The sequence below is a fragment of the Lepisosteus oculatus genome, chromosome 26 (assembly GCF_040954835.1).
Source record: "Lepisosteus oculatus isolate fLepOcu1 chromosome 26, fLepOcu1.hap2, whole genome shotgun sequence".
Lineage (NCBI taxonomy): Eukaryota > Metazoa > Chordata > Actinopteri > Semionotiformes > Lepisosteidae > Lepisosteus > Lepisosteus oculatus.
The window spans coordinates 4,819,481-4,841,165 of record NC_090721.1 but is presented as its reverse complement, the minus strand read 5'-3'; the positions used below and the strand labels follow the sequence as shown (position 1 = coordinate 4,841,165).

Sequence of the window (21,685 nt, the reverse complement as noted above, 5' to 3'; positions counted from 1 at the left end):
GAGTCACCCCCTTTTTGCTTCTCAGCACCGCTAGATATGGTCTCCTCTAGAGCTAGTGATGATGATGATGATGATGGTGACATTTCAAGGAAACAGGATGATCTATTGTGAGATAATGGAGAAGCAGCTCAGCAAAGTAGAGCCCCTCACTCCGTCTGGCCTATTTATTCATTGAACAAATTGAATTACTCATCCACTCATCTGCTTAGACTTTTAGCTGTTGTTCTTTTTCTTGGAGCGTGCCACAGAGCTCGCCATACAGGCGAAATCGTGCTGTTTTTCGTGTTTGTATTTTTTATTTCTTTAGGGTGCTTTCTCCTGGTTGCTTAATCTTTACTGGTTTAGGGTCCATTATCCAGGTTTTTGTTTTTTATGGTGCAAGAGCAAGTTTTTTTTTTTCCAGTCAAAGGTTTTGAACTTGAAGGAAAAGTAAATCTGAAATGTAGAGATAACACACTATTTTCATGCTGTCCATTTATCTCATAGGATATTTAAACATTTTTGTGGTATGAAATATTCCATTCTTGCACTCACAGAGAGTCTTGGTAAATGTATTTGGCTTTTCAACATCTGATCTAACCCACTGTTTGGTTCCATAAAGAGTATGTTGTGGAAAAGGAGAAATTGTGTCCCCTTGAATTTTTTTCATATAGAGTAATGTAGTTTATTACAAGAAAAGATAAGACCATAAATGGACAAAATTAAAAACTGTAGTCTTTCACAGTTTTGCACTTATTTTCACCCGTTTTTGTCTTGTCTTTCTCAGTTTGTAAAAATAACCTGTAAGTATTCACTGGTTGACTTTAGAAAGACTGTAATGCACAGGACTGCATTTCAATTCATTTTTGTTGCTTCTAGTTGATTTATGATGATTTCGGTTTGGTCTGTTGATCTGCCTAATTATACAGTTGTACATTATAGTTATTAAACTTCAGATTTTTAAATATAGAGTTGAAAACCTAAAAACCTAAGTAGTCAAATGATCTATGTAGATTATGCAGATAATACCAGCAGTGGTATTTTCTTTCCTGAGTTTTTTAGGCTAATTTTCTTCCTTAAATGTCACTGAATGTGATCAACATTGAGTTTAATCAACAACAATCCCTCCAGAAAATTAAATGACAATAAATCCCTTGTGAGTTGTTTTTGCACAGAGATACAGTATTAAGGAATGACGGTACATAGACACCTACACAAAATGTGAATGGCCTTTGTTGAATTTTCAAATGCAGTGTTGTCGAAAAAGGAATACAAAGAATTAAAGGGAGGGGGATCGCTCAGTGTGTGTCATGGATTTTAATTAAAGAAAATCAATTGTTTTCCTCTAAAACCTGAAGTTTATTTTACCGTAACACAATGTATTGGCAAAATGATTGTAAGGTTAGATTTTGCTGTGCATTGATGGTTTAAAAAACTACTAACTTGTCTGCCATGCAAGGGTTTTGTATTCAAAATTATTACATTTTTCATCTGAAACATTTTAAAGAGTGCATCTAGCACCTAGCTTTGTACTGAATAGCTTGATTTGTGTGCAGTATTGTATGCTGCAGTGTTTAAATTAAATTCTGTAAAAGACACCTTCATCTAACATAGGTTGGAATAAAACAAATTACTTTGACTGTTTTTGTTTTAATTTTAGAGTTATGATAATGTCTGCAAAATGTTTTAGTTGTGTTAGTTGTGAAGAATATGAAGTATTTTAAATGGACAAGAAAAAATACTTGGAGTTGAAACAGTTCAAAGCAAAATAATGAAATGAATAAAAAGTATACATTTGTTAAACAAATTAAAAAACACAAAAATCCAAAAATTGAAAGGTGCATTTTTTTAAAAAAACTAGTAAAACCTGCTTCCTGTAACTAATTTATTGTTCTGCTACAAAAATAACTTTGCACTTAAGTGAATCAAAGAGTATGCACTGCATTTTTAATTAAAATCCCAGATTGAATGAACTTCAATTTTTTTACTTTTAAGCAAAAATCATACAAAAGTCAAATTTAAATAAATCACTGCAGATTTACAAAGAAATTAAAAAAATTGGATGAGGTGTTCAAAAAATATTTTTAAGTATGTTGTATATCCACATTTAAGTTATTTTTCTGTTAAATCCAAATAATTAAATATATCTACAAACACACAATTATAAGCTAAAGACTTATATTTATATATCATATTTAGAGCAATTTTGCCTTGGTGTCTTACATTTTTTTTTCTTGTTTTAAGATTTTGGTTGCAAATATCAAGTTTTTGTCTGTGTGGAAAAGCGCTGTTTTTAATATGGTTCTTTGTTAATGCACCGTGAAACTCTTCTCTCTTGGTTCCTTTTTACAGCATTTTTTGGAGGGTATACTGAGAGTGGTTTTATCATGAATCACTCTGTGCAGGTTTAACAATCAAATCTGCAGTTGTTATCTCAGCTCTTCAGGACATTCAAATTAAAATTAAGTGTTACAATTTATTTATTCTTTATTACCTGGCAGTTCTGAAAAAGGGAGTTTGGTTTTGTCCTTTTTGGAAAGAAAATGTACATTTTGTTTTGGCTGTGTTGACTTTTGCTGGGTACAGGAGGGTAAAGGTTTTTGGCTTTGAGAAAGACTGTGGGGAAAAAGACCTAGAGGTTTAGTCCTTTGAATAAAGCCCTTAATTTATTTTTGCAGTCACTTAACAATTCCTTCTCAGTCTTTTAAAGTGTTGCTTGATCCCTAAAATGTGGACGGTTTGGGAGAGAATAAAGAGCCGCCAGGAGGAAACTGTGGAATTCTGTACACGAAGAAAAGCCGAATCATCGGTTTGCTGATGACTTCTTTTTCTGACTAAAGCGTAAATGTTACCTTACACACACTAGTCTGTAGTACCAGTGGTTTTGTGTGAAGAAAAACCTTCTCAGGTTGTGTCAGAAGGAGTAGGCTGTTTTCGGGCTTGTCTGTGCCGCTTCAGCTGTGACTCGCCGTTGCTCAGAAAGACGACTCATCTCAGGACCGAGTTCTCATGGCTTGTGAGTTGTAACTCGTGGCCGAAACTCTGTTAGCTTTTACAGCAAGCCTGTTGCTTAAGTCTTTTTTATTTTTTTATTTATTTTTTTTTTTAAAAAAGGCTGGTGGTGAGGTAGCATCAAATAACACAAAAATATATCGGAAGCTTTGGTGTCTTTGATCACTAAAACTAGTTTAGCCATTGTGATAGATAATAGGGGAGTAAACTGAAGAAAATCAGTTTAATATGTAGCCTGTCCAATCCAGCATCCAAAATGGATATACTTTATATTTTATACAGTTTAGAGCAAGGTTGTCATTCCTAAATGAGTTAGCTGTCCCCAAAAAAAAAAGCTCCACAGTCTTGGTGTCTGTTTTACAGTTCCATTGTTGTCCCCTTCATTTCATGATGGTGGTTGCTGGTGTCTTTTTTTCAGAATTATATGGAACTTAACTGTTGTAAATGCAAATCACGAGGGCACTTTGCTCTTTCTGGCTGTAGAATTTAAGGTGATTGCCGGGGAAGGACAGAACAGATTGCAATAAGTGCCAATATGTTGCTGCTAATGCTGTCCTGCCACTTAAATCGGGTTTCAAGCATGTCTTTGGACAGAGATCCACAAAGCTTAAGCAGTGTCATTAACAATGGAAACTATACAGGGGCTATGAAGTGCAAAACAGAGAATTTCCATAAAGTTGTATTTGCTCTGCGATTAATCACTAACTCCTGACTAGGAGGGGATGGGCTCTTCAAATGTGCCAGTGCATTCTTTTTTTTTCTGGACAGAATTGTACAAAGGGTTTCCTAATATGGGCTGTCTTATTCGAACAGACCGCCTTTTTTTTTTTCCTTTTTTGCAAGAGGGGAGGGAGTTTCTTTTTTAGCCAGTGATGACACAAGCACGACTCACTTCCTCATTAATTGGTTCAAACCAGTTCTTACAGGAACTGCTGGTGATAAATGTGAGAGTTCTGAGAAGTCATTCATTTTGCTCTCTGCACTGTTCCTGCACACTGCAGGGGATGAGCCTGCCTCAACTCAACAAGAGGAGAGCCAAGAAGTTTTTTTTTTTTCGTTTTTTTTTTTAAACTCTTAGGAAATAGAGATTTCGGTACACCCTGTACCCTCACAGATTTCTTTTCTTTGTTTGTTTTATTATTTTTTGTGTGTGAGAGATCTGGGATGAACTTTAATAGTTTCCTTATTGTACATGGTGGGTGGACCAGAGCTTCATGTGTTAAACATGGCAAGCTGTGAGAGACAGGGGCTGGACAGCGAGTCTGTTACATGATGCCTTTGTTGCCTTCCCTGTCCCTGGATGGTAAGTACTCTTGATGTAACTTCTGCTTTGTTTCTTTTCTCCTTCTCTCTTGCTCTTCCTCCCTGGTTTTGCTGTGCCCCCCACACCACCCTCCAGTGCCATCCCAGCTGTAGGTCCACTGCTGCAAAAGCCCTTCAGCGAGTACCTGGAATCACAGCGGGCAAAGCTGCATCACAAAGCAGGCGAGGGCACCCCAGCGGTAAGCAAGGGCCAACCTGTGCCAGCTCCTTCTCTTGCTATGTTACCTGCTGTTCCCTGGCCAGGAGACTAGAGCGCTAGCCAGTATACTCCTGCTGTCTTTTGCTATCGGGAGTGTTTTATTAATTTCATTCATTAGTGTACCTCAACTGGGCACATCGTGATATGAAATGGAGATGGATGCCTTTTTTTATTTTGCCGGGATGGGTCCCCCGTCGTGAGTTGAGCCCAGAATATTTCTGGGAGAAGGCCCTGGCTGTGAGGGCAGGGTGTCTGGCTCTGGGGCCGGCTGAGTCAGCCTCCGAGCGAGACACAGGCTCTCCGCTGTTCCTGTCCTCACACAGGACTTGTTTGTATGAGCTGGAGAGGAAGAAATAACAAGCTGACGAACTTGAGATGAAGTGACATCAGCTGGTACAATGGCCTTTTACCAAAAAAAAAAAAGCCATCTCATTTCTGTTTTTCCGAGTTATTTTACTTAAGTGTTTAAATAGTGAAGTATATGTAATCTAATTAGATCAGTCAGAAATGCAATAGATCCATACTGAGCTATTAGATCATCTCATTCTTAATGAAATGTGTATGAATTTTTAAAAAAGGAATGTCAATATTTGTGGTCCTAGTTACAGTAACAAGAGATTGTCTGACGTCAGAATGTAAACTGAAGTTAATTGACAAAAGCAGAGAGGTTGGCCTCATACCTTAAAAATTAAATTAAAAACAATTTTGTAGGGAAAAAAACAATTACTGGGCAGTTCAGTTTTGTCTGTAATTCATTTGAGGATTTATCTTGTAATGAGGATAACCGGGCACGACAGCAGCTGTTTCATCTGAAACATCTTTTGTAAAGGAAAATGAGGCAACAGTTTAACCTAATTGTGAATTGTGTGCTGCACAGAAAGCTGCAGTCAAGTAGACCATGTGATTGCTGAAAGGATCTGGTTAAGTAACAGGACATCTCTGTGCTTCCTTTTCAGGGCGAGAACTGGCTGTCTTGGGTGTTTGAGAAGGTGGTCATTATCATGGTGTGCTATTTTGTTTGTTCTATCATTAACTCAATGGCACAAAGCTATGCCAAACGCAACCAGCAGCAGAAGTACTCGGAGGAGAAAACTAAATGATATTAACACGGGTTTGGTTCGACTCGTACAGGGGCAGATTGTGCAACACAGGTCGAACGATGGTAAAAAAAAACAAGCAAAACTGCTTTTCTTCCATTTTTCCAGTAAGCTGAAATGGCAAAACTTTCCAATTTTGGGCATAGTTCTGTGAATCGTAGTTTTTTCCCCCGAGTAGAAGTAAAAGATAGATAACCACTAGATTTTTTTTTTAATTTTTGAAATGCTTTATTGCTTAATGTTTTTATCTGTGCCCATATTTTGGCATGTTAAAGTGGTATTCTGTAGGTTGCGCGATATAAAACCATTTTGTGTAATTACGACGTGAATACCATTTCAAGCATTAAGCAGTTTGTCAGAGCAGCACTGTTTAACTTGTTGCTGGCACTAACTACGTTGTTGCAAGGCCTTGTGCAACATTGTGGGTCCTGCTTCCATTGAAGTGAAGTACATTCTTAAAAGTTAACTTGATTTATTTAACTTAATTGCAATGTATAATTGTATGGACAAGTTTTCTGATTTAAGTTTTGTTTCCTGTTGTAACGGTGATTTCAATTACATACTCTGCAACAGCTCTTTACTTTTTTAAGCCTATTTATAAGACGTATCCTCTACAATTTTGTTTTCCACTGTTTTACTAGGATAGCAATATGAAAAATACGGATAGACATGGTATAAACAAATTGCACACCCTGTAAATAACTATTTCATTTTTTGACAGCTCACACTGTTATTTTTAACGCGGAGAAAACGATGTTTCATTTGTAACTGTACATACTGCGGTTAATGCCATTTTTCTGTACATTTAGACTTAACTTTTCAATCAGAATTTATAAAACCACCCTGAATCATTCTCCGGTTTTCGTGTCTCCCTTTATTAGTCTTTGGTTTGATGCTTCTCTAGACGTAAATTCACTAAATCGATCAGATCAGAATATTTTCTGATCTGAGTTCAAGGAGGAGCTAGCTGAAAATAGGTTGATTTCTCTGGGACACTATTTTTGTGTTTCTGTTTAGGAGAGGAGTTGTGTACTGTGTAATTATTTATATTGTCTTTTAAAAGCATTTCATTGATTCATTGAGCTTATAATCTTCATTTGAGAATAAAGAAAAATAGCTGGAGTATTCTTTATTTCTACCTTTCGAGTCAGTGTAACAGCGGGTTTTGCTTTTTTGTGCATGCAGCCAGCGGTAAAGACATAAAGTGTTGGGATATTTACAGCTTACAGCTTGTAATATTAATGTTAGGGAATATGTATGGAGTAACTATAATGTTCCTTCCCTCTAAATCACAAACTGTAACACACATTTTCTGAATGAAAATCTGCTACTTAACAGGCTAACACCATGCTCGCTGTGGGTGGCGATATGGTCTGTCAGTAGAGCCATTTACATGGTCTCCTCTGTCTTGCTGTCAGATGAGTCAGTTTCCCTGCAGTGAGGTCAGTGAGCAGAATTGCTTTCCAAGGTTGCACAGCACGTATTAGATTCTTATGTCTCTCCTTTTTCTATACAGATTTGATTCCCTTAACAAATATGTTACAGTTTGGGAAAGACGCGGAACACACAAAGTAACTTGATATAGAATCTGTTTGAGGCTATTGCACAATATTTTCTGCTCTTCCAACAAAGTGCAGCTGGGAGAGGGGTGGTGATATCTCTGTAAAAATGTTAGCCTTGCGCGGTCTCAGAATGAATTTAAGACGGCACATGTTGCTGATGTGGACACACATGGGTTAAAGTACCCGTCATTTTTGTACGGGGAAAACAGTCTGTCCTGGAAGAAAGCTTCTGGTGGCTTTGAGAATGAGGTAAGTTTGTTTTTTTTTTCCCTGGTTGTTGGTGTCTCCCTGGTGTGCTCTTCACTCAGACATAATCCATCACTCTACCATCCTGTCAGATAGCTTATCAGACTGGTGTTGGCTGTTACATCACAAGGCGACAACAGTCTGTAGGCTGTCTGACATTTTGGGGTCTTTCATCAGACCAGCATCCTGTTCTGTCTCCTCAGTTCCCATTTTTCGGTGTGAAAATTTCAATCAAAAGCGATTCTGTTTCTCTTGAATGCCTAAAATATTTGTGGCTTCAGACTCACTCTAGGGGAATGATTACAATACATCATATAACTGCCACGTATGTACTTATGTTTCTGCATCTTTGTTTTCCCTGCACTTTTGTTATTTTACTTCTATTAACTCATTAGTATACGTCTCTTTGGTGTGCAAAGGAAGACTGTTCCCTGGCTTCCTGGTAAGATCATCTCGTCAGAAAAGGGTTAGGCTCTGTTTTAGTTGAAATTCTCGAGTAGCAAGAAGGATGCCTCATTGCAACATCTTTATTGTGACACACCGTTCAGCCTGGAGCATATTGCAGTGGAAATGCAATCGTGGCTTCCCTGTTATGTGTGATTTGCTAGTTTCACTATTGTCCAATTCCCTTTTCTCAAGAAGCTTTTTTTTGTGTGTGTGTCGTTGTTCATCGAGTTTGTTTTGTTCTGTAGTTTCCACTCGTAATTTGTATTAAGTAACTCCTGGCATTACTGACAGTGTGTTTCATAGGTCATAAACCCGCCAAGCACGAATGACTTACCTTCAAGAGAAACGGTTCACCATTTTGGCAGTAAAATAACGCGAGCCATATTTTTTCATCCCTTAAACCGTGGACAACTCTTGAATGAGTGACAGCTTTGTCTGCTTTTGGAAATCCGTCTTTTGGCAGGTTTGGAGTCTCCCTGTTCGACGAGAACGTTCCGTGGAATACTCTGTAAATCTTCTGCGTGCCGTGTATTTGCTGTTCTGGGCTTTTTTTTATTTCTAAAATAAACAGTTAAAAAAAAAACATCGGGAACTTTTATTTCTTAAATTCTGGGAATAGCGGTTGTGCCCTCATAAGTGCGGCCCAGGTGTCCGAGTTAGAAAGTGTCAGGTATGAACATCTGTGTTTTGTCAGTCTGCGGTCGTTGCCAAACCTACAGGCTTGGCACGGTTCAAGTAACAAGGAGTGCCGGTACCCAGCCCAAAGCCTGATTCGTCTTTGCCAGTTTGTACCAGGTGCAGATGGCCTTTGCTGTGCAATTGGTATTGAAATGGTTTCTCCCCTGAGGGTATTATTTCCTTCAAAACCACATGTCTGGGCGAACAAATGTCCCTGAACAGTGACTAGTGCAAAGAGGGCAACAGGGTTGTACTGAGTCACTATTAACACAGCAAAGGACTCTTCCCTCTCGACTGGCTTCTCGGTTTCTGTTCACTGGTGTTCAGCTTCCACTGTTTTACGTTTTTCTCACTCTTTATTCAAGTTTGCCAGCCAGTTTGATGGCGGTGGTCCATTTTTCCTAGAGTGGGAAAACCAGTTCCAGACAAAAGTCCGTCGAGTGGGGAGCTGGAAGTGTCGGAGTGCTGAGGTGCTCCACAGCACCTGTGTTGGCACATTCTGAACACTTCGATTGTCATGTTAGGAACGGGCTCAGGTGAATTAAAAGTGACCTAAAAAAGAAAAAAAAAAGTCTCAATGAAGCCACATCTATAAAAAATAGGTTATAGATCTTTATAACCCCTCTTTCCGAGCATGTAAGTGATTATTAGTGTGATATTAGTATATTGAAAATTAAACTTGGTGAACCTAGTTAGGAGAGAGCAGGTCTGTTATTGTGAATTATTTGACAGACTAGCATGGTCTTTGGTTTCAGTGTTGTCACAGTGGGATGTGCTCCTGTAGATCTTTGAAGATCTCTACAATATTTGCAAATCGTGGCACGTTCTACAAATACTTCTTATTAAATATTTTCAAATATGATCATATGGGTAGTTTTGAGGCGTATCAAGAGAGATACAAATAGTGTTCTGCAACACAAAAAAAAACATTGCACTCCGATTTAAGCAATCAAAAACAGATGAAGCAAAGCAAATGAGCAAAAAAAAAAATGGTATTTTTTAAAAACATCATAATAGCTCCTAGTTGAGATATCCGAGAGGTGTGTAAGGTGTGATTTGCCAAGTATTTAATTTTTCCATATTAAATAGAAGCTACAAGAGTGCTCTTACAGGTATTAAAGGGTTAACATTAAGTCCTGTGTATCCTATTTCTAAAATCCTGTTCAGGTGCGCTTAAGTAAAAAGACTGTGTTTATTCTATGAAGCAACTTCCCATGAGGCAGGGTTTGCTTTGATGAATAAATGCGGAGGACCAAACTATCAACAAAAGCCCTCTTAGCTGCGTTTCGTAACTGTTACTTTTCCTGTAAATATTAAAGAGCTATCAACGCAAATCTTCCACAAATATTGCTTAGAAAATAGCTTAAAATATGATAATACATGCAGTTTTCAGGAATTCCTAGAGAGATGCAAATCTTGTTCTGAAAAATGCACAACAAATAAAGCTCTCCGCTTTAACAATGAAAAACAGATGAAGCAGTTCTGGGTATTTTGACAAGCTGCCTTTTTTTCTTTAATCTGGAGTTGTTATTGTGAAGTGTTGTAGTAACACTCAGTTATGAAAAGGGAAGAGAGTGGCACCTTACATAATCTGAGTGGCTTTGCACGTTAGATCCCACTGCCCGACTAACAATGGGTGCAACAGGCTGCTCGGCAGCCTTGAGTAATTAAACAAATGAAAGCATTTGCATTTGTGCCTCTCTCAACGGTTTGTAAGCTATTATTAATTTACAACCGTTTGATAAACTCATTCACCAGAGGAACCCTTTGCCCATCCCCCTCTAGCTACTAATCTGTTGGGTTTGAGCAGCGACTGCTCGATTTATTCAGTTCTATACCAAGTCTCTTCTGCTGCCCTGACATAAAATGCAGGGTTGAAAATGTGAATGGAATGCAGACAATGAGCGTTGGTGTCTAGCAATCTGACCATTGCATCCCACCTATTCAAAAATAATTGAAGACATTTGCCACTGTCGGCCATCGATTAAACACCCTGGTTTGAAACTGTTCCCGTGTTTTAACTGGCTGTCATAACTGTGGCATTAATATTTTTTTCTTGGTCTCCAGTGGTTAAAATCCCACTAAACAATCTTACAGTCCAAGGCGTGTGGTACGAGTGCTGCTGGTGTTGCTGGGCAGGGAGTACTTGTTCACCCTGCCATTTAGCACCCAGAAAAGATGCTGGGTTAGTTGACTCTCAACAACACCATAGTTCTTAAATAAAATTCATCATGCCAAAAAGACATGAGTGAAGTAAGAATTTGCTAGATCTGCTCGCTCCAATGTAAAGGAATCGCACAAAGCGCTGTGTGGGAATGGATGGGGAAGAATGGGGGGCCATTTTTCAGCATTATTAATCCTTTTTAATTTGTTTTTCTAGAGTTTTTTCTATAAGCAAACATTAGTGTGTCAAGCAAAACGATCGACCACATCCTGTTTTTTCCCTCCTGTGATAAAAAGCTGATCAGAATGTCAGTTGTGAATTAGTCTAGTGAATGACATGAAGGCTGCTGTCATGCTGACACTGGTGCTCTGGGTGCCTGTTCGCAGAATGGAGAAGCACTTTGCTCTATCCTGCTCTCTTAGTCATTCATAAAGAGAGATGATGAATCTTCAGAAGTGGTGTGGCTTTCTGATGAAGTCAGATCGTAAATCCTGCGTATGCATTTGCGGGAAGGCTACTTCACCTCAACGAGTCTCGCTGGAAACTGGCAAAGTCTTGCGGTGAGAGCACGATGCAGTTACCACTTGTGCACTGACGAAGAGAAGCAAGCTAAAAAACGTTACTCCGCTAAAAAAAAAAAGATGCGATACGAATCATGAATGTCAAAAAGACAGTAGGTCTGAGCTGAGCTTCTTTCTGCTGCTGTACTGTCAGTGCTGTGTCTGATGGTGAAGAACAAGTGTGTTAATCAGGCCACACACCTGTGACCTCCACCCTCATGAACTCATGTAAAAACAACTCTTTGCCACAATTAAAAGATGAAACCAGGTTCGCTGGTGAGCAAAGCAGATGCCAGGAAAAATGTACTTAACCAGTAGTTCTGGCCATCACAGCCGTCTGGAGGAAACGGTTTCTCATGAAGCAAAATGTGTGGTAAAACAACCTTTGTTTAAACAGGATCTCTCCAAACTCCAGATGTTTGTGTTTCAGTGTGATGACAAGGAGGGGAAGAGACATTTTTGGCATAATTTCGTCCCCCTCCCCCGCCCCTCCCAAACTCCTGCATATCCGTTACTGAGATTATGGTAGTGGAAAGAATAGGAATAAAATACACTAACATATTTTTTCCCATTTCCCAGCACTTGCGTGAGCTCATGTTATGCATTTTCTCATACCCTGGCCTGGTTGTTGGGGGAGACCAAGACATTCAAGCCAACTGCAAGCTGGGAGGGGAGCGCGCAGCCCAGTTGGGATGGTTCGAAGTAGCCAATCAGAGCTCGCCTGTTGTTGGGAGATAGGGAAGCTGTGGGAAACCAGATCGTGTGAGCTCGGCCCCATGCACACAGGCCAGGAAGGCTGGAACCGGGAACCGTCGTGACACTGTCACTCCTCTGTGCCCTCCTCCCCTCCTCTGGCAAACCCTCCAGCCCACGAAGGGGTTAATCAAACTGGATGCAAGGTTGCCAAAACAAACGTTCGTGCAAATCTTGATTTGCTTGAAACCTTGAACTCATAGCTGTTAGCATTTAAGATTACGAACGAGTTGGAGTTTATGTAATGATACTTTCCACGCCACACACCTGTAGCACCGACTGCTTTCAGTCCTTTCATAAAGTTGGGGGCAGCCCACAGTGTTTTTCATACAGTATATATACCATTGTTGCAGTTTTCTGTATTAGTCTACCAAAAAGGAAAGTTGTTTCTTTAAACATTATTCAGTTGCATCCATAACCAAAAGGCTTCTTTTGAACTCATTGACCAATTGATTTCAGCAGCAGATGAGCGAACTGTCCTGCGCAGCTTGTAAGGTGGACGTAATGGAGCTTGTTTTTACGAACCATTCCAGACTACGCTGCTGATTTGCAGAAAATTACCCTATTCCCTTCTGTCCTGAACAAACGTTTGACCCCCTAAAACCTAGTTTTGTTGTTCTAAAATCTTTTTTTGCAATCGGGAGTCGCATCTAAAAGACCTCTCAAAAGGAATGTCATTTCTTCTGCGTTTCCGCGGCAACCAGTTCCGTGTTTTTTTCCCCGGATGAAACGGTTTTGATGTCCATGTGTTTGGTGGTCTGAGTCTGAAACGGGTCGCTCCTCAAGGGTATGAGGACGCGCGCGTGAGCATGACTGGCCAGGGTTCGAGCCTGGGTCACGGCACAGCGGGCTGAGCACAGGGAGGGCAGACAGGGCTCACTCCGCTCCTGGTGGCAGGCCTGTGGAGCAGCCGGCGAGTGAACTGTGGCCCCCAGAAAGATGGGCGGGTCAGAGCACTTCTTCATTCTCCCCTGTGAAGCGGCTGCAAGGATGGTGGTGGTGAGCAGAGCATGAAAAACACCCGATCAGCCGGCGTTTCCAAAAATCAATTTCGTTTTATATTACAAAACGCAACGGGCGATTCTTCCATGTAAAAAAAAAAAATAAGTACGTTTGAAAATATTTTCTCCACCTAATAGTTATAAATGACAGTTTTATTATTAATAATAAAGTAATACATTCATGAATTAGTTGTATTAATCCCACCCAGGCTGACTGAAGTTTGGTAGTGAGAATTGGTCAAATCATGAATTAGATGGCAGCACTAAAACAAACTACAAAAGGTATTCCTACTGATGATGAAGGAACTGGAACTGAACCCCCCCGCTTCCTGTTTAATTTCAATACTAGACGACTCTAGGAAAACTACAGCCTGTAAAGCGATACTGCTGGATGGTGTGTAAGAGTCATTTTAAGCAACCCAATCCATCTATTTGTTTCCCCTCCTGAAGTGTTAACCTATTTATAGATGCACCTGCCTGGCACAGTCAGCTTGAACTCCCTCTCTGAATGGAGGAGGTGCAGTTCATGACTCAGCGGAGCTGTGATCCAGTTTCATGATACATCCCACAAGGGCCGTGCCCAAGATCCTGCTATCGCAATACTGTGGAGACTAAGGCTCGAAGCATTCAAGACGGAAAACAAGAGAGAATTCTTTATGTAGAGGACTGTGGGAGTCTGGAGCCACCTCCCTACCCACATTGTTGAAGCCCTTTAAAAGAAACAAAATTCTTGGATCACTGAGCCACTGGCAAAAACCAAAAAGAAAAAGATGGGTCAAGTGACCTCCACGTTTGCAACCTTTCTTATCTTCTAAAACTCTCTCCTAATCCTCTGAATTCCAGATCTGTAAACAGGGTTATGATGACAGGTTTTGATAAAACCAAACCGAGCACGTTTTAATTTTCCAACTGGTGCCCTTTGCGTCACCTGGGGGCTGCACGAAGCCCGCTGCTTTGATCTGGGAGGCATTCTTTCCTAAATCAGTGGACAGTGCTGGATGTTAATTTGAGCGTGATGTTGCATGGTCTATTTTAGGCCCTGAAAGATAAAGGCACATCATCATAAAAGAGTTTTTGGTTTTATTAGAATCTATGCCTGTTAACTTAGAGATTTTTTTTTTTAAAAGGAAGACCTTTTTAGAGGTAAAATCTTACAATAGCTGGCTCCTGTACAGCCCAATCCTATTTACATATAGACAGACACACTTGGCAGAAGATCCCAAAGCTTAAGATCTGGAGCCTAATTAACTGGAAATAATAGGGTAAGAGATACAGAAGAATCAGACACTGGTAAACTTTTCCACCATCCCCATTCTTGGATAAAACTAAACATCCATACATGGGGAATATTACTGAAATAAGTCATCTCTAAACATGCACAATTTTAATTTTGGGGAAAGGGTGTGACAAAAGCTGGTTTTCTGCTTTGGTTAACTTTATTTTTAAATACATTGTGTTCTCTTTTTACTTACATTTTTGAGATACAAAAAACTGTTTTAGAAATGTACATTACAGGTATTAGTTGTTTAGAAACAGTACAGGTATAACAGTAAGGATTCTTCATAAAAAAACTGAACCAAAAATAAATCTCTAAGGACAGGGTTAACCAAAAGGAAATATTTTATCACTTTAAATAGTCAAAATGCATGAACTGTTCAGAGAATCTAAAATTAGGTTTGCAGTTTAAGATTTAAAACATCTATATAAAAGTAAAGTTGTTAAAAAAAAAAGTCTAATTCCCAATGCAAATAAATATGTCCTGTCAGGAAAATCCCCTGGCAGTTAACTTCAAGTAAATTTAAGAAAAAACCACAAGGAACTTGTCAAAGTCAGAAAATCCCCTGATTTTTCACTAGTGTTTGGCTGAAAGCCTGGTAAGAGGATACCACATTTCATTGACAGATCAATTACTGACCACAAAAAAAACTTGTATTTGCAAACAAAACCAATAACTCATTGTTCCAGATGCCCCTCTGCAGTCATCCTTAATGCCCTCTGTATGCATTAATATTCCACACATCAGGCAAAGATGATATGATACTTTAGTACATATTGCTTCAGGGGTCCCCTCAGACCTACTAAATGAATTGGCTGTGCCAATAAGAAATTAAGAACACAATTCAGCGTCTTCTAGGGAAGGACAAAGAAGCAATGTGATTAATATGTTCAAACAGCTTAGCAATAAGATGTGGTATGGGAAATAAATCTGTGATGATATCATCGCAGTGAAGTTGACAAATGTCTTTCAGATGCAGTTTTTATTTTACCACAGTTTAGCCGGGTAGTGTATTAAAGTGCAAGTTCTCCTGATGGGGATACTGAGCATTAATAAACAGGCAATACTGCTGACAGGGCCTGTAGTCACAGGTGAGTATAACTAGAGATTACTTGCTCCAGGGTAGTAAAGCTGTCGAGGAAGTCTTCTTCGGAGATCCCGAATTTCGTGTACTGGTGGACATAAGCTCTATAAACCAAAGAACAAAGGTTTCGTTAATATATTGAGAAATGCTACTATGTCTGAGCTTAGCCTCTCTTTTGGCTAATGCAATAACAACAGAATAAGTTATATCCTTAAAGGAAATTCAGGAGACTTAAAGAATATTGACGAGAATTAACCGTTACGTTTTGCCAACCAGCTGCAGCTGTTTAGTGGAAGCAATGACAGTCGTTTCTTTACAAGTTAGCTACACTGATGCTGCATCCAAACTGATCTTGTTTTGCCAAAATCCATAACCTTATCCCCACATAAAAGCAATATTTTCCTGATTCGCCATCACTTGGATACAGTCCTGTATCAGATATCAATTAAAAAATGATTAATCATGTAGCCGGTTAATTTAGCAAGCAATGATTAAATAGCAGAAAAGAAACTGAGCTTGGTATTAAAAAAAAACTTCAGTTACTGCTCACCATATCTGCAGACCATGTGTTTGAACCTTCAAAGCAAGTTCGTTATCTGTGATAGTTAGAAGCGAAGATAATTTGTCCAAGAGTAAAAATCCTCACCTTGATGCGAACATGTTCCATGCTTTTCCCACTATGCAGTCGAGAGGTTTCAGTAGGGACTGGCTGTTGCTGACCAGAGTGGCAGACTTCTCGTATCTGTTGAAGTGCTTTGGAGATCTCCAAGTGTTGAAGGCGACCTCTGCTGGTAGCCATGAGGAATACAGCAGTGGCTCTGCAAATCCTCCTGTATCGGAACATGTAACAATACTGTACCATCAAACGCACTTCCTTGACGGCTGTGGGGCTTCCTTGCACTGGAAGTCCGATTTTTTTTTTTATCTATGCATGTTTTAATCTACCCTTTGGTGCTGAACACTGGCCTTTAAATTGAAATTTGTTCTTGGAGCACATGTTGTCTCTTAGTGTAGGACTTATCACACAGTCTGTGACCATACATGTGCAGAATTGACTGTTCCTGCAATTGTTTCTGCAATCAGTGACAGCTGTGTGCTGTATAATGTCAGAACCTCAGCAATACTTCTGAATGGAGTTCCAGATCAGTGACGATGGGAGACTTTTAAGCCCTTCTTGATGGACGTATCTAGGTGGAGGCAGGGTGGGGGCTCACCTGTGTCTGCGCTGTACACATCTCTCCCTCTCAGGATCAGCAGATTGGCCAGAGAGGTGTTAAACCGAAGGTGTTTGCTTGGGTTGCCTTTCTGTCCTGTTGAAGGTCTGGATTGTGAAGCTCTCACCTGCCAGTCAATCCCTGGAACACAAGAACACGGCTCTGGATTAATCTGCACACACGGGCTTGTGTCTTATTTTTTTACAGCTGACACCATGTGATTTCCAAATATTCATGATATAAAACTAGCAGTTTGTTTGCTGGAAGGGGAATAAGGTTTGGAGGACAAATGAAATGCAGTAAACTAGTAGGGGATTCCATGATTTTTACCTGGATTGTTGATTTCAGCAAGTCGAAGTCCAAAATGTAGCCGTTCTCCTTAGACAATGCTGCCACCTACTGCTACCAAATGGTACTGTACTTCATTTTAAAAAACCAAGTTGAAACTGCCTTTAAAATGTCTAATTTAGACCAAATGAAAGGGTCAACAACAGTTAATATTTAAACTGACTATGTCACAATTCATAGAGGCTCCCCTACTGGGAAACTGGTAAAACAGATTTATATTTCACTATGTCTCCTAGCCCTGTGAGTAATCCCACTGATGGCATTTAGTGATGGCTGGGATTTGTTTTCTGTACTGCTTGCTGTTGGGGTACCTGGGAGGTACAGGAACAAGAAAAAACCCAACAGGTGGCTTGAGAGAACTGCAGGGGTATCGAAAACTGGTCCCACTCACCCTCTTCCATTTTGGCGTTAGCAATGAGCATCTGGCGCAGGTGCTTCAGCAGGCCCGGCCAGGCGAAGACGCTGTATTCCAGGGAACTGTCCGACATCTGGGGGATGTTTCTCAGACTCAGCAGCTTGTACTCTGGGTGACAAACCAAACTGCTCATCAGATCGCCTGAAAAGAAAGAGGACAAATGCTTTACCCCTGGGGAAAAAAAATCAGTGGAAAGGAAAACGACGTGGACACATACAAGTGCAAAATCACAAGCTAAAAACAAATCACTCAATTTGCACAAATCAAACAGCTACATTTCATAGGTATTACAGTATTTTCATTTTAATCAGGATGTTGCTGTGCAATACATTGATTGGACTTAGTTATTAACTTATTTAACTTAACTTATTTAGTTATCCTTTCAATCATGGATTTCGACATGATCTGCAAGCCTCCGGTTTTGCTATGGCAGAACATCAGGTTCATGGATCTATCAACTATTCCTGAATAGCACAGCTCACCTCTGGGGTTCTGTGTTCGAGAAGCACCTTAAAGTTACAGTAGGTAAACTAACTAGAATGTGCAGGACTAATCTGTTCCCTTCAGCAGCAGCAGCAGGTGAGACAGTTGTGTTTACCTAGTGGGTTTCTGCTGTACTGTGTGTCCACTGCTGATGTGTAGGCAGGCTGGAGCACACTGCCCAGCTGATGCGCAATGACTTTATTCACGTCTTGGAAGGAGATGTGCTTGATGTTCATCAGCTGTGAACAGATCTTGTGCACCGTGTCGTTTTCGTGAACAAGAATGGCATCCGAAGACTGGTACAGATGAGACAGTGTCAAAACTGAATTGTAGTTTTGGACAATCACCTTGGGGAAAAATAAAACAAAAACGTGTGTGTGTGTGTAGAAATACATACACCAGCTGCTCCTCCAGTCGGTGCCAACTCTCTTATAAAGCAATGGAGCTTGCAGTCTATCTGAAAAGAAGGAAATCTCTGACAGGTGGGCATGTTCTCCTTCTATAGTGTCTGTGCAGCAGCGAGGGTGCTGCTGTGTTGCATGGGTAAATAATAAAAAGTGATTGGAGATCAATATCATTGATCAATCGTTCAGTCAATGCCTGGAGCTTTCTAGGGCGATTCGACTTACCTCTCCGGTGCCGTACGGCCACGTGACCTGATTGAGGAGGAAGGAGTGAGGGTAGGTGTCCCGGAGGCACTGCGTGATGTAGGTGCCCATGCCCGAGCCCGTACCCCCAGCCACGCTCATCATCGTGAAGAACCCCGCCAGCCGCTCGCACCTCTCCGCCTCCCTGCGGACGAGATCCAGCACCGCCTCCTCGTGACGCGGGCCATGGGCGCAGAACCTGCCCGGGGAAAACGCATCCGCACTGCGTGGGCGCACAGAAGCCTGGGCACTCACAGTGCACGCTTAAAGAACAGCTGGCTCCTCCCACCCAGGACTGACAGACTGCCATAAGCATGACTTTCTAGACCAAGCACACACACACACACACACACAAGTATGTAATACAGCCACGCTCCACTGCAGCCAACAGACACAGAACCTTTAAGAGACCAGGCAGAGTAGGGTACATCCACTGCCTTAATAAGCAATTAGAAAACCGAGGATCAGGCTGTAGTTAAATACTGCGCTGGTATCGATCTGAAGGCCTCGGGTTGGATCGCTTTGGTCCTGCCTGCGGCGTGTCAGTGTGTGATTCTCAGACAGTTCTCCAAAGAAGCTAGAGCAAGAGACATAAGAGCAACCCATGCCAATATCAGCAGTCACAGAAACTGAAAATAATCTACAAGGAGACGGACACAAAATAGGTTGTGACACATGGCACTGCACTTGGATAATATATCAGATTGTCTCTTCCCTGGAGTGGGAAATGCGATACGTCCAGGAGTGCAATGAATGAACTCAGACAGTGCAAGACTGTGCCATCTCTTTCCTGGACGGGGGGACATGTGAAATGTCTGGGAGTTCACACCTCAGGAATCAAGCAAGCCTCATGAAATTTAAAACCCTTCCAGATTCGGAGAGCGGTATTTGCTTACCCGTTCGCCCAGTTGTTGCCAGATCCCTGCTTCTGGCAGAAGTAGGACTGATCCCCATATTTCCACCTGCCGGACTTCGCAGCTGTTGCCATCGTCTGACTGATGACTTTGGGCTCCATGTCGATGAGGACTGCCCGAGCTGAAGGTACTGCGGACAGGAGAAGGTGGGGGCTGGGAGTTAGTGCCCGCAGGCGTGCTGGATGCTGGCAGCTGGACTGATAAATGGGGGGTAATGTCACAGGGGTAATGTCATAGAGGGGTACGTGGACAAAATGTATTTGAGTGCGGCCATAAATAGCTGAAGTGAGACAGGGAAATATGGCCAGTGTCTAGTGTCTAGATTCTAATGTCTAGTCGGAGGCACAATTCCAGTGGAAGACTTTATTAACTTACTAGGATCTGTTTAAGGACTCATTTGGCGAGGAGTGACAGCAGATATGGCACTTTCACTCTGCTAATGCTCAGGTGGAACCACTGTGGCTTTCATATACCGCCCTGGAGATTACACCAGGAACTACAATCATGCAAGTTCCCAGCAGAGCACAGTATTCACGTTACGTAACCCAAATGGTAGAAAAAAAGTCACGTTTAATTCAGGGAAAGTAGAATTCACCCTGCGATCCGGACTAAGGTCTCATGGGATACTTCAAAATGTTTACAGGCGTTCCGTGAACAACAAAGAAAGTTAATTTGATGAGCCTAGGTGAAACTTCGGGAATACAGTTCGAAAGGAAAAGGATGCAGTCCGATCACCAAACACCTGGGAAAAGGCGTTTATTTTCACACCATCTGACAGATTCGTCCCCGGGCTCTTCAAACGACGTACCGCCAGACTGCTCCAGGAAGAAGAAGCGCTCCTGTGAGCAAGCGGCGTATGCCTGCTTCTGGCCCTCAGAGCAGAGACCCTGGCCACTGCTCGAGTCGTCCCCGATCGCCTTGAACAGCTCCTGGCCTATCTGGTTCCCACACTGCCCGAGCTGCACCGTGACGACCGACATCTCCCCCGGGCCACGGCTGCAAGAAGACGTTTCACAGCATGATAAAATCCTCCCGTTCCTCCATTTCGGGGTCAGGGAGCTGGAGCTTCTCCTGGCAAGCAATGGGCACAAGGCAGGGTGCACCCTAGATGGGACGCCCGTCTACTGCAGGGCAGACAAACACAGACACGGACATGCACACACTCACAGCAGGACCAGTTTTCCCAGAAGGAAATTAACCTCCCAGCGTGTCTTTGGACTGGGGGAGGAAACCCACATGAATACAAGGAGAACATACAAACTCCACACAGACAGCACCCCAGGTCTATAACTGAACCCCCGGACTCCAGAGCAGCAAGGCAGCAATGCTGAGCACTGCACCGTAACAGCATGCTAAAACATTCTACCACTTAGAATGGAGAACACGCCATCATTAAGATATTCAGGTGGGGTGTCACGACAATACAGTCTTAGGTGAAGCGACGGGCACCAGAAAAATGTCTTACTGCCGTAGCCGGTGTGTGTAACTCCGTTCGCAGCCTGAGTTCTTCTAAATTACAGTTGTACTGCAGTGGCGTTTTCAGATGCATTTACTCAGAATAAAAAACCGGCGTATTTGGTACATAAATACATATTCACATCATGATGAAAGAGTAGTGTAACCACTACAAAATAAGAGTCTGGACACTAAAATATAACTCCTATCTTAAACAGCTGGCATTAAATACTTAATCGCAATCTAAAGGGTCGCATTATGGTACTGAAGGATTTAAAGTTTGACCCTCCCTTCACTTTGATAAAACGAACCCAGTCTGATAAATATGTAAAGGAAAAAAACACAACTACTCACCACTTCCTAGTTTGACCGCCTCAGCTTTCAAACAACTGTCACCAGGGAGGAGAGGAAGAGCGAACTGCGCATGCTCTGTGCCAGTAGTGGTCGCCTCCTTGACAGCGCTGCCCTCAACAGCTAACTGCGCATGCGGAGAACCCCCCTTGCCACGAAATTGTTTCCAAATGCGGACCCCCCACAAATGTTTCATCTTCTACACTCGGATTGAAACGATGCATTTCCGCTACGCCTAATTTTACGCCTCTGAAACGTTAATAGTAGAAATTAAAGTAAAAAGCCCATACACCCCCTGCGGGCGTGCTGGTTGTGCACTGCGCAAATACTAGAGTTGGGGATGAAAAGCTCTTGAAATCGGGATCTGGCGCCTGGGTACCCCACGGACACCCGCACAAACCCCCTGTCCCCCCCCCCCCTCCTCCCGGGGGCGCACCTGGCGAGCGGCAGTGCGCATGCCCGGGCCGGAGCCGGTGG

General features: G+C 41.6%; 2 protein-coding genes across 4 annotated transcripts in view; one reads left to right on the top strand and one right to left on the bottom strand.

Annotated features, from left to right (window-relative positions):
• The window catches only part of vmp1 (vacuole membrane protein 1), a 70,460-nt gene extending 63,728 nt beyond the window's left edge, over window positions 1-6,732 (top strand). For both annotated transcript variants that reach the window (XM_006640856.3, XM_015367448.2), the window contains exons 11-12: window positions 4,391-4,493; window positions 5,470-6,732. In XM_006640856.3, coding sequence (XP_006640919.1) covers window positions 4,391-4,493; window positions 5,470-5,613 — 247 coding nt within the window. In that variant the 3' untranslated portion in view covers window positions 5,614-6,732. The remainder of the gene's footprint in view (window positions 1-4,390; window positions 4,494-5,469) is intronic.
• An 8,532-nt stretch (window positions 6,733-15,264) lies between these two features.
• On the bottom strand, window positions 15,265-21,622 carry tubd1 (tubulin, delta 1). Of its 2 annotated transcripts, none has more exons than XM_015367578.2 (9): window positions 21,212-21,622; window positions 20,145-20,398; window positions 19,385-19,532; window positions 18,471-18,687; window positions 17,957-18,188; window positions 17,335-17,499; window positions 16,596-16,736; window positions 16,028-16,211; window positions 15,265-15,485 (listed from the first exon to the last, which is right to left on the bottom strand). In XM_015367578.2, exons 2-9 carry the CDS (start codon window positions 20,380-20,382, stop codon window positions 15,383-15,385), a joined length of 1,428 nt encoding a protein of 475 aa, XP_015223064.2. In that variant the 5' UTR covers window positions 20,383-20,398; window positions 21,212-21,622; the 3' UTR covers window positions 15,265-15,382. The 2 variants fall into 2 exon arrangements, with proteins under 2 accessions (XP_015223064.2, XP_006640915.2); XM_006640852.3 differs by having other exon boundaries at window positions 20,211-20,398.
• Window positions 21,623-21,685: the final 63 nt, after the last annotated feature.